The following is a 13,617-nucleotide window of genomic DNA, read 5'->3' on the forward strand; positions in this document are numbered from 1 at the left end:
GCAGTAGAAATCCAGAGTGTATTTCAATCAGAGCTTAGCACCAAAACAAACAAACAAACAAACTCCACAGCTCTTCAGGAAAGTAACCCAACAGAGGGATTATTAGATAAGAGCTTGTATTTTTAAAATTTGTCCAGTAGTCTTGCCTGAGAAAGCCCATGGACAGAGGAGCCTGACAGGCTACAACCCATGAAGTCACAGAAGAGTCATCTTTACTGAATCAATGGGATGGTGTTAAGGAAATTACAATTACAGATTCAATAAAAATAAAACTTAAACACACACACAAAAAAAGAGTCAGACATGACTTAGCGACTAAACAACAACAGATTTATTTTTCAGAACTCTCTCCTCAAGTGTTCAACTTAGCTGTCACTGAAAATGTACCAAGTATTGGCAGTTCAATGCCACTGTTAACCACATTGGGTGTTTCTTTTTGTTTTAATGTTTCTAGTTTGATAAATCAAATGTTATCTTGTTGCAAAAAAAAAAAAAAAAGGGAGCTTTGTACCAACTCTCAGAAGCCTGTTTATGGAAAATAAACAAAGAGAACTCAAGTACAGTCCAGAGGTGGCCAGAAGGTGAATGGTTAGTAGACTCGGGAGTAAATATATGAGCATAAAGATACTGTCCCAAAGATGTCTGGGAGAAGCACTTTAGTGTCAGCCTCCACGTCCCCTATCCACCAGTGTTAGAAAAAATGAGACTCCCAGTCAACAAGATTTGTAAATAAAAAAGGTAAATAAGGTAAATAATTTTCTAAAAATGTGACAATGTTCATGGGATTAAGAACCAGGCAATCTTCTACTTTTTTACTAAAGGAAAGAAGCTGATCATTTTATGATCTACATAGGCTGACCTGATACAGAGACCCTGGGTGCAGACACACCGCTCCCCAGAGGCCTCCTAGCCAGGAGTCAGCCTTATGCCTGAGACATAAGTAGGGGGACCAGCAGGGCGCAGAAGAATCTAAGTCAGTTCCTCCAAAGTCAATAAGCTGATTTGTAAAATGCACCAGCTGTCTTCAAGACATGCCTGTCAACCTGTCAAGGGAAAAGGAAAGTCAACCTGAATCCAGAACAATGGACTTTAATCTTCTGGACTAAAAGCCTGAAGTGTAGGTGTGAAGACTAGGAGGAGTTAGGGATAAAAGCAGAATGTTGTAACCGCTTGGGGCAGCCATCTGGGGCTGGCCTCTGCGCTTTCCCTCTAGGGACACTGGGCATGTGGGAAAGTGCACATACATACACACCCACACGCAGACATGCACACATACACACGTCCTGAAACCAGATCAGGAACTGTTGCTGCTCCTTTGGCTGGACTCTCCCACGGCAGCATTTGATTGAGTTTCTCTAATCTGCTCTAAGCGAGTGTCTCTAAAGGAACTGCATGGTAACTTACTCATACGAAGAATTCTTTTTGACCAACTAATTTTTTTGCAAACTGTTCCATTACCACCAAAGTGGGGACAAGACAAGTCTTTCCATGCCCTTCCATTTTTCTTTTCCTCAAGATATGTTACTACATCAACCCAAAGTGGCTGGAAGTGAACTTTTGTTGCTAGGTTGGCAAAATAACTGTGTTTTGACATGGGTATAATTCTGTTATTCTCTCTTCTGCTTGCTATATCCCCAGTTCACTTTGAGAAAGGGTGTCTAGCTACTTCTATTTCCTTAAGTCCCTCTGCTTTGCGGATGTACTCGGTCATCTTAACTTTACTGGTGTGTCTGTTTTAAAAATCCTCTTCTGTCTCAAATGTTCATTTTTTGCTAAGGTGTTAAAAAGAAATATGGTGGATTGAACTAGTTTCTGTTAAGATGTGGATGACTCATAGCTCATTTGGTGCACTAACGGATAGTGCATAATAATGAACACCTTTCCGGCAATCATAACGGAAGTAAAGAATTTCTTGAGAAGGGAGCAGAAAGTATCCGCCTGAAATTTTCTAAAGTGTATCACTGAACTCTATTATTTAAAGAAGTGCCTGACTTTATTCCATGTTCATAGTGAATGTGAAATTTGAGGTAACTTTAAAGAAGAAAGGAGAGAGGAAGAGAGGGAGAGAGAAAGAGAGCTAGAAGAATTTTTTATCCAGAATAATCTAAATAATTGCTTCAATTCTGTTTTATTTGGGTTTCTCATAACTGGCTTTACCAAGAGAAAACTTCTGCAAGAAGCAAAAATTAACAATTCCAACAAAGCAGTGAAACTTTAAGAAGTATAGCTAATGGAGAAGCCATACAAAAATAACGAGCTATGAGTTTCAATCGTTGTCAGACTAATGCCGCATCCTTATGACAGAAACACTAATCAAGTTTAGAACATCTGGTTTGTTTCCGATTTTTTTTTAAGTAACCAAATTAGTCACCCATACAATATTAAATCTCCTGTTCATTATCCATAAAATGTTTTGCTTTATTTGGGGAGAGAAGTTCCTGAAATTAAACAGAGAATGACACATAAAGTTATAACTAGTTTTCCTGTAAATGAATGTCTTAGAGTAGCATATTTTTTCCTTCCTTAAATGCAGTTGGCCTCACACACATCATAATTCCTGCAGCAAATTCAATTTTGATACTCAAAACAGAAACATTCTTACAAGTTTTATTGTCCTATATTATCTAGTGCAATTTTCTATCTTCCTCAGGGTTCAGTTGCTTTGCTAAAAAAGAGAACAACTGAATTGGTTATCTTCTTGCTAATTTAAGTGCGAGTGAGCAAGAGTGTATTGGATATTTAATAGAGGATCAGAGTTAGACTTGCATCAAAGTCAGCACCGTGCCTCCACATCACTGAAGCTAAGTCAGGATCTCATTCTCAGGCTGTCACTGAGCATACTAGAGATTAACAGAAAGGAGGGGAAATGGATAGCACAGTCAGAAAACTATGTTTTTGTAATGCAGGCTTAGGATAGATGAAGGGAGCTTACAAGTCAACTCGGGTAACTGATACAGGGCAGAAGGCCAACTTGATTACTACGAAGGATGTAGGCAAGAGAGGTTGTCCTTTCTGCACCGTTTGCTGGAGTGAGGAAAGCTGGATAAACCTGCAGGTTTGATAGTGGGCAAAGACTGCTGTTCTGAATCGCCTGGTGCACCTGTGAAAGTAATTAATGCAAGCAAAAGAAAGATATAGTTTACATTGCAAATCTATGGTGAGCTTCCAGATTACTCTATCTCTGAGGCCATATTTTCTAAGACAGGAATGTTTAGTCATGAGAAGAGTACCATGCCAGTTTTTGTCCCAGGCAACATATCAGCTCCTTAAGGGCATCTATTTGTTGACTTGAATGCATGTGTCTGTCATACTGAGCATCTCTATTGCACTGAATAAGACTAAGTGCTGGTCTGGTCTCTTCATTTTTTGTTCTTGATGTGTCCTGACCTGACATGACACTCTTTCTTTAGTTATGATAAGGTCATTCTTTAAGCTACAGCCAAGGAGCTGTTTCTGTCCATTCATGAAATGCTGTGATTCTTTCTAGATATTAAGAATTTACCTTGGAAAAATGATGACAATGTTTTCTTTGCAAATGTTTGGAAAGCACCTACTTTTATCCCCAGATGTTGCATTTGGCAGCCAAAATCCTGTGGTTTCTCAACAATGTTATAGACACTTAGATTCCCAGTGCAGTCAGAGCTGCCAAATCTATTGACAAGCTAGATAATTGTTTCATTTTTGATACAGAGTTTTAGTGAACAGCATCATACGCTGCCCACTGACCTCATAAAAGCATCCAATATCATGTGTTTCCCTTGGCAACCCCTAAGCAAGGTTGATTGCCATAAGAAGTTCACAGAGAACCCCAGGCTATTGCATTTTACTAGAAAATGTCATGCGCAACTGGTAACACCATAAAACTGCGCTAATGGGACCTGGGCCCCACTAAGACTCATCATACATTTCATCTGTCTCCAGTTGGCTTCTCAATACCTCTGGCAGCGTTGATTCACTCTCCCTAATATTGAGATCCTCTCCCTCTGGTGAGGTGACACTTTACTGATGCATTCCCAAGAGTGCCTACATCTTCTACATAATTTTCTGCTTAAAAATGATTTTCCTTATCTGTTTTATCTTTCCTTCAATCCTTTTTTTCCCTCCCCTCCTCTGTTTTTCCTTTATGCTTCCTCCCAATTTTAATTTAAATTTAATAAGCATGTTTCTGGCTTTGTCATGGCAAGGATTTATAATCTGAGGCAAATTCCCTTCTGCATCAGAAGAAGTCTTCCTCTTCTTTCCAGAATGAGACTTTAAGACTCAAACTAGGTGTAATTGCTTCTGAGAAGTGTTCTCTGAGCTCTCTAAGCTAACTTGGTTCTCCCTTGCTATGCAGCAGGAGACCACAGGCTGACCTCTTCCTTTATGACACTCCATTGTATTTGGCTGCTGGCTCCACTCATGTGTGATCCCATTGAAGAAAACACTTGCCTTTGGCTATTTGTATGTTTCTCGTAGCATTAGGTTCTCAATATTATTTTTTGAATTATAAAACACTTAAAGCAAATCCTCAATATTATTTTTTTGAATTATATTATAAAACATATAAAGCAAATCCTCAATATTATTTTTTGAATTATAAAACATAAAAACAAAAACAAATATTTTTAATCCCTCGCTATACTCATTTGTTTATGCTTTACTAACCTTGCTGAAAATATTACTCCCTATTTTAGCTGCGAACACAACATCTTCCTACAGGATAAGACCAAGCTTATCCTGCTCACCATACAGCAGGTCAATCTTTTAAGATGAGGTCTTGGATTAAGGAATAGCGACTCTGTTCAGGAAGCCAGCTGACCGAAAAGATGGTAGATGAGTATTCCAAAGAACCATCTTCTGCAAGTTAGAATCCAGGCTTCCTTTACACTAAAAGAGGAGGGAGTGTGGCTGGTTGTTGCAAACAGATGTGCCGGAATCCTTTATTTATGCACTTGTCAATATAGGTCAGGTTACAGTGTTTCTGGAAACCTCCAACAAGACAAATGCAATTCTCTTTTGCAGCTTTTTATCTTTGTATGAATGAAAAAGTGTTATAGCTTCAAAGGTCAAGCCTGGGAGACAGAGACTTGAGAATGAGCTGTCTTGTTAATTTCAGGCTATAGCCAACATTCTTTTACAAAAGGTGCAGAGTCAGCATAACTAACCGCAAGCAGCAGAGCACAGTGGTTAGAGCTCAAGAAATAGATCCAATATAGAGTCAGGTTTGCTCTGTTACACTACCATCTTCTTCTTCTTTTTTAAGCTTAACACATGTGCTTAATCTGCCCCTATTAAAAATTCTGCATTTTTTTGATGCTATTAACTTAAGTTATCCCTCATTTGGGGGGATGGTAATTTGTATTTGTTGCCTCATTTATCACATCTAATTCACAATTCTACTGCAATCATTTCTCAAACTGTGATACCCAGATGGGTATCATCAAGCGCATCCATGTGAACTTGTGACACATGCACGTTTTTGGTCTTTAACCAAGAGCTAATGAATTAGAAACCCTAGGGTGGGGTCCAACCATCTATGTTTTGATAAATCCTCCCAGTAATATTAATGCATTCTATTGTTTGAAAACCACTGCTCTTGAATTATTTTTCCCATGAGATTAGGGACCCTGATTTGGTTGTCAAATTAAATACCACTTTTTAGCTTTCCTCATAATAGATATTTAGAAAATATTCAGGTGAGCTTTACAGGACAGGAGTCATGGAGCCAGCTCTGAGAGAGGCTGCGGCCAGAGCAAGCGGGAGAGACAAAGGCTATGATAGGACCACTTGTGTGTGTGTGTGTGTGTTTAAGTAAATCCTCAAACTGAAATAAGAAGAAATCTTCAAAGAACAACTTCTACTGACAGTGAGTCTGCAGTCATCTGTATGCATAATATGGAATGTTCTCAACCCAGAGATAGCTCTGTTGACAAGGAGTGAGTGACTACCTGTGAAGACCATAAGTCAAGACAACAAATTTTTATACCTTTCCTGGTGGTTCAGAAACGAGTCTCTGTAGAACCAGAAGCAAAGAAAGGAAATAATCTGACCTTTTCTTTATTAGATTGACTACAAAAATTGCTTGACTTTCAGAAACAAAAACACAGAGAAATAATAAAATTATTTTGGCATCATTGGACATTCATCATATTGAGAAGCATGCTTTGTGAAGCTTCCTGAGTTGAGATTTGGAAACTTCTATGGTGCTCATTTATAACTTGGACTATACACATGAGTGAATTGTGGTTGTGTTTCAACTGCTGTATTCTTTCGATCTTAAAGGGGCCAGCAGATTGACTGAAGCACAACTGGGGAGACCACAAGGTTTGTGCACACAGTTCACGCGGGGTCAGGAGACCTGCGAAGTGGGATGAATCCCGGGAGCGCCGTTCAGAACCAGATGTGGTCCCAGGGAGGCTCCGGGGGTGCCCTGGCTGTCACAATGCAGTTGCAGCTCATGGACGTGAAGACAGGATAGCCCCAGGCCTCTCCTCCAAAGTGTGATGGGTGTCTTCTTCACCCTGTTGTGATCACTCCAGTGACATGTTCCTGTTCTGCTCTGAAGAAATTGGTCAGAACAATCCTGCATTTCTTTCTGCTGGCATGTGTGCCTTTGGACTCATGGACAGAGTTCTTTGGATTATGGTTTAATTATTGATTTTTATGAGTGTGGATCTGATTTTACCAAGATCTTTTTTGTGAATGTTCGCACTGTTCTGCACTTCCCCCCTCACTTTTCTCTTTCCACCTCCAACCCCTCTGCCGTATGATCTTATTGGTGAGCAAAGACCTGCTCCTGTTAATCTGTCACCGTTTATGCGTGCTTTGGGGCTTCCCGGGTGGCACGGGTGGTAAAGAAGCCACCTGCAATGCAGGAGACATGAGAGACACAGGTTCAAGTCCTGCGTCAGGGAGATCCCCTGAAGGAAGGCCTGGCAGCCCACTCCAGTGTCCTTGCCTAGAGAATCCCGCGGGCGGGGGAAGCTGGTGGGCTACAGTCCACAATATCACAAGGGTCAGACGTGACTGAAGAAGCTTAGCGCACATACGTGTATATATTTTGGAAGGTATGAGACTCACAAGCACAGTGATCATTTCTATTCATTTGAAAGTTCAGCAGAGTAGCATCTGTATGTTTTATGAAGTTGCCTGTGTGGGAACCCACAGGATGCCAGAGATGAACTCTTCTTTTCTGCCCTTTCTGCTGCTATCATCAGAATCATAAATTATCATCAGAAAAAGGCTAGTTGTGGCACCAAGTCACATCAATTTCATTAAAAAAATGGCAATTAGTGGCTTATTTTAGAAGTATAACTTTTATTTAGATAGAATTATAATTTTTTTAAAAAGCTTGCATTCATAGAGCATTTGTTCATTGTAAATATTCACTATATTTATTTGAGAACAAGGACCTGGTATTGTGAGCATGTACAGTTATGTATCTGAGTCTGGGGTAACACGCTCCTCTTGTCCTGTCTGAGCATCATGACCTCAGTAGCCGCTCATTTCTCTGTGTGCTCCTTCTGTTTCTACATGTCTATGCTTAATATTACTTTATCCAGCTGATTTCACTAGCAATTTGTTGAGCTTCTAGCCTGTACTTCTAACTGTGGACTCTGTAGTCTTGGTCTCTCCATATTCATATCTTGGGACAGTGGAAGTCACCAGGAGCAACAATTGACCTTCCTGTGTTATTACCTATGATAACAACTTGCATGGTGACTTAAGATATTGGTGTGAAACCTTTGGCTCCGGTTCCAAAATAAATTTGTTCTTCAGAGATTGTATTTCTATAAATGCTTCTCCTTCCCCATAAGTGTCTAGTGCTAAGCCAAGTAGTGATTTGTTTTCTTCTTTTCATTAAAATTTTTAAATCCTATGTTAAGTTACATTTGATAGGAGTAACTTTCATGCAGGAAATGGGCTTAATTGAAAACTGACTTAGAAAACTGTAAGGATTTAGGTAACTGCATAAAAAAGGGCGATCATTTTCTCTTCACCTTAGTCATATGAAACAGGTAACTGAATAAATATTGGGTTATATAGGCAAAATATGGCAGCATTTCTTCCCCCAGTTCTTTTAATTTACCCAGTACAGTTGGCTCTAGATTATTCAGTCCTTGTATTTCTGCAATTTTGAGTCTTCATAGATGTCAATCCCAGAGAATCTGTCAAGTAAAAACATTTATGCTTAACAATCAAAATAGGCATTTTACAGTTTAATGACTGCTAAACTTGAATTCATCTGATGTCATTAATTAACTATGTTGATACTGCATTCTGGATTTTGCTTGAGTACCAGTGTAATTCTGGCCAGCAGAGTCAGGGTCCAGCCAGGCACTCTGCCGCATGCAAGATCCTATAAAATGGATTTTTTTTTTTTTTTGGTATTGTCATTCCTGATGCATTTTAGTCTACTCCTAGTTTGACTTTAAAAATTAGTACACAGTTTATAATTGTGTAATTCTAGAGCAGCACAGAGAGCCATGGTCTGTTTTCCCTAATTCATTATTTCATTTTATTTATTTATTTTTTCTCAGTTGCTTGCTTTCGTGATTCTCCAAGGATCCCGTACTCCAGTGAGCACGGAAGCGTGTCTCCATGGTAACCAAAGGCTGCGCACGTCAGCCTCCATCTGCTCTGCAGCCACCCTGACTTGACAGGCGCAAGTGGCCACACTGTGTGCGAGAACGCCTGCCAAGGAAGGTGCCAACAGCGAGTCAAGACTAAGAAGACCACCCATTTTAAGGCACTAACCTGGGCTCAATTGTTTTAGGGAGTCAGCTTTCCCACACTGATAAGTGGATTTGTAAATTTGGGGAGGTCATTTGCTCCCCATAACAATGTGTCTCATTTGAAAAACGAAGCTAACTGAATACAACTGACTGCTAATATTTTACTGAAATGGTGCCTATGAGCACACAGTGGAAACGTGAACCGTGGTGATTAGGTTCAGCATTTCCCATGTAGCACTATCAGCGGACCTTTAAAGATGCTTTGTGAGTGTACATTAACTTTCACTTTTGTTATTAAATTATGGCAGTTCTATTACAGAGAGGGAGTTGGACTTGATTTTGTTCAAAATGACTTCTGCTCAGCACCCAGGAGATAAAATTGACCTATTTTTACAACATAAGCCTGCTTATTTTATACATTGTGTTCATTCTTGAATAAAGTTCAGTGTTGGCTTGTAGATAGTAAAAATAAAGTATTCGATTTTGATTCAATAAATGTTTTTCAGTCCTGAAAAAAAGCATCCACACAGCTTGATAATAAAGCATATACACATGATTCTTATTTGCTTGACATGTGCTTAAATTATTCTTAAAGAACATTTAGCTATTAATTGAAATTATTAAAAGACTGGTTTTCATTATTCTCTTTAAGTATTTACAGTGACCTTAAATTTCTAGATACTTGAGGGAAGATTTTATTGGTTTTTAATTTTATTGTACTGTGACCAGAAAACATTATCTATATGAGGTTGATTCTTTGTTGTTTTTTGATATTTTCTTTGTGACCAGTCCCTGATCATTGTTACTTTTATGCTTGAAAAGAATGTATACTCTAAGATTGTTGGTTATAGGTCTCTATCTATGCTATATTAAGCTTCATGATAGGTTGTTCAGATTTTCCTTAGGCTTACTAAGTTGCATATGGAAATTAATATTATTCACAATATTAATTATGAGTTTTTTTATTTCTGCCTCAAATTCTGTCATTTTTTGCTTTACATATTTTGAGGCTATATGTATATACAAATTTAAAATGTTAAAATTAATATTTTTTTCATTATGTATCTAAATATATTGTATATCTAAATATATTGTACCTTACTATTACTAGTATAATTATATTAATATTATCTCATTTATTTTCTCTAAATCATTTCTCACCTTCTATTTTAAATGTGTGCTTTAGAAGAAATTGGTAATATGAATTCAGTAAACATAACATAAGACTTAACATAAAAAAAAGATCATAGTAAGTTTAAAAAATGAAGTTTCTTACTGATTGAAATAACAGAAACTGAAAAACAAAGTATTTTTATTATAAGAAGAAAAGTTAAAAACAGTGGGGAAAATGGGTGTACTAAAAATGGAAATGCTGAAATAGAAAAGGGACTTGAAACGATTAAAGTTAATGACAAGAGAAAAGACAAGGAGGTTAGTGGAAATAGAATGTAAAAAATGTAGAGGACAAGAAAGAGCAAATGGTCAACTTTATCCCCAGATCCTGGCACTCTGAGTAAAATGAGCATGAAGAATTAAGACTTGGATATGATGAAGAGAGTCCCAAGTGATCAGAGCTGTTTCTTTGAAGAATGAGCAGCAGTCATGGGAGAATGAGGAATATGTCGACAACAAGTACAGGCAGGCTTTAGGAGCTGTTAAACTTTGTTTAAATTATTGAATCCTATAATGCAATTTGTTATAAGGAGAAACATAAGTGTAGTCTTCCAGAATGAAGTGGATTATATGAAAGGAAGAAAAATAACCATGGGCAAATAATACTCCAAGTCAATCTTTTATTGATTAATAAAGGCCATAAAAGATATTATCAAATGTATAATAACTTGGGGGTACAGGCTGCATGCATGCCCTATTCTGCAAAAAAGAAGGCAAAATCCAAACAATATAAATGACTGCAGTGAAAATGTTGTCTTAACTGTGGAGGACATGAGGCCGCATCTCTAAGTATCTATGCAATGTTCAATGGTCCAGAAAATTTTTATTTAGGCAAATTTTCCTTATATATAAAAACATCATATATATAATCTTAAGAGGGCAAGAATTTACAATGCCCTAAATTTGACCCATCTTTATAATAGCTTTATTGTGATGGACTAGGAAATATATAAACCAAAATCAATGAGTAAGAAATGAAAAAATGTATGGCAAACAAACCAGCAAAGAATATTTAATCCTCTGAGATATTGAAATGAGAGTAAAACTGTTTGGTAATTACACTTGTAGAAAAGGAAGCAAACGTACTCAGTTCTAACAGAGTTAAGTTTTGTAAATAAAAAAAAAATACAAAAGTCAGAGAATGAAACAGGTAAGAAAACTTATGGAGAATATTTTTTTAAGTTTTCAAGTAGGGAGAAAAATTGCTTTATATAAAACTGAAAGAAGTAGTTAATGTGAAATCATTGCAAATGTAAATTACTAATGTTTTTTATAATAATTATCTTTAATTTAAGGTATATTTTAGAAATCAAAAATTTGTTTTGATTAAATATTTGTCTTATGTTAATATTTTCAATTTCATCTGTTTTATTTTCAAGTTAAAGTAAAATGATGATGTATAAGAGTCATATAATTTATTTGATAAAATTATTTCTAAATATCTATTAGGCTATTTATGAATGCTTATAAATCTCTTTCAGTACATACTCATTTAAAGATTTTTCAAATGTTTACTTATACCAGGTGATGAGTTTTTTGCCCCCCCTTTTTTTTGGTACTTTTCAATACTTTTGATTGTTTTTGTTATTGTTTTAGTCAATAACGAGCAAGAACCAACTTTATAAAATCATAGCCTCTTAATTTTTTATTATAATGATATGTTTGCTGTCAAATAAATGTTGAAAACATAAAGAAGAGAATATAAGCCTTTTATATTAATTTCACCTGGCACCAGATTTACTTTCTTAGAAATTCTAACTTCCATCCACCATCATCAATATAAAGCTACAGTGACCATCCAAGTCAAAAACAAGGCTGTCAAACCCACTTAATCTCTCTTGGTACTGGAATAGGTCAATATGCATTGAGTAGGTAAAATTAGAATTTATCTATTCAAGTGAGTTTGTAGCTACTAACTCCCTTCAACTCATTAAAATAAAATAAAATGTGGATGTCACTGACATAAGTCAGTTATTCAGAAGATGAGCTCATATTGGCAGAGAAGAAAGGATGAATAAGTTTCTGATTCAATGAACTCAAGGTGATGATGCTAGAGAAGTGTATGGGTGTCATGTAGGCAATAGAAAGTGCAGGATTGTATGGGAGGTCAGGGCTGGCAGTCTAAACTGGAGACTGAAAAAGCCTCAAAGAGCCAAAGCAACCTTAAGAAAGAAGAATGGAAATGGAGGAATCAACCTGCCTGACTTCAGGCTCTACTACAAAGCTAGACATCAAGACAGTATGGTACTGGCACAAAGACAGGAATATAGATCAATGGAACAAAATAGAAAGCCCAGAGATAAATCCACGAACCTATGGACACCTTATCTTTGACAAAGGAGGCAAGGATATACAATGGAGAAAAGACAATCTCTTTAACAAGTGGTGCTGGGAAAACTGGTCAACCACTTGTAAAAGAATGAAACTAGAACACTTTCTGACACAATACACAAAAATAAACTCAAAATGGACTAAAGATCTAAATGTGAGACCAGAAACTATAAAACTCCTAGAGGAGAACATAGGCAAAACACTCCATAACATAAATCAAAGAAAGATCCTCATGACCCACCTCCCAGAATAATGGAAATGAAAGCAAAGCAAACAAATGGGACCTAATTAAACTTAAAAGCTTTTGCACAACAAAGGAAACTATAAGCAAGGTGAAAATACAGCCTTCAGATTGGGAGAAAATAGTAGCAAATGAAGCAACAGACAAAGGATTAATCTCAAAAATATACAAGCAACTCCTGAAGCTCAATTCCAGAAAAATAAATGACCCAATCAAAAAATGGGCCAAAGAACTAAACAGACATTTCTCCAAAGAAGACATACAGATGGCTAACAAACACATGAAAAGATGCTCAACATCACTCATTATCAGAGAAATGCAAATCAAAACCACAATGAGGTACCATTACACACCAGTCAGGATGGCTGCTATCCAAAAGTCTACAAGCAATAAATGCTGGAGAGAGTGTGGAGAAAAGGGAACCCTCTTACACTGTTGGTGGGAATGCAAACTAGTACAGCCGCTATGGAGAACAGTGTGGAGATTCCTTAAAAAACTGGAAATAGAACTGCCATATGACCCAGCAATCCCACTTCTGGGCATACACACCGAGGAAACCAGATCTGAAAGAGACACGTGCACCCCAATGTTCATCGCAGCACTGTTTATAATAGCCAGGACATGGAAGCAACCTAGATGCCCATCAGCAGATGAATGGATAAGGAAGCTGTGGTACACATACACCATGGAATATTACTCAGCCATTAAAAAGAATTCATCTGAATCAGTTCTAATGAGATGGATGAAACTGGAGCCCATTATACAGAGTGAAGTAAGCCAGAAAGATAAAGAACATTAGAGCATACTAACACATATATATGGAATTTAGAAAGATGGTAACGATAACCCTATATGCAAAACAGAAAAAGAGACACAGATGTACAGAACAGACTTTGGGACTCTGTGGGAGAAGGCGAGGGTGGGATGTTTCGAGAAAATAGCATTGAAACATGTATATTATCATATGTGAAACAGATCGTCAGTCCAAGTTCGATGTATGAGACGGCACTCAGAGCTGGTGCGCTGGGATGACCCTGAGGGATGGGATGGGGAGGGAGGTGGGAGGGGGGTTCAGGATGGGGAACACATGTACACCCATGGCTGATTCATGTCAATGTGTGGCAAAACCACTACAATATTGTAAAGTAATTAGCC

At 37.4% G+C, this 13,617-nt stretch overlaps 1 protein-coding gene across 1 annotated transcript; it reads left to right on the forward strand.

Annotated features, from left to right (window-relative positions):
* Nucleotides 1–6,213: 6,213 nt before the first annotated feature.
* Nucleotides 6,214–6,460, forward strand: LOC122688213 (CDC42 small effector protein 2-like). The gene is given in 2 exon segments (XM_043894061.1): nt 6,214–6,251; nt 6,253–6,460. Coding segments are annotated over 2 exon segments (246 nt in total).
* The last annotated feature ends 7,157 nt before the right edge of the window (nt 6,461–13,617 follow it).

The sequence above is a fragment of the Cervus elaphus genome, chromosome 33, assembly GCF_910594005.1.
Source record: "Cervus elaphus chromosome 33, mCerEla1.1, whole genome shotgun sequence".
NCBI classification, from domain to species: domain Eukaryota; kingdom Metazoa; phylum Chordata; class Mammalia; order Artiodactyla; family Cervidae; genus Cervus; species Cervus elaphus.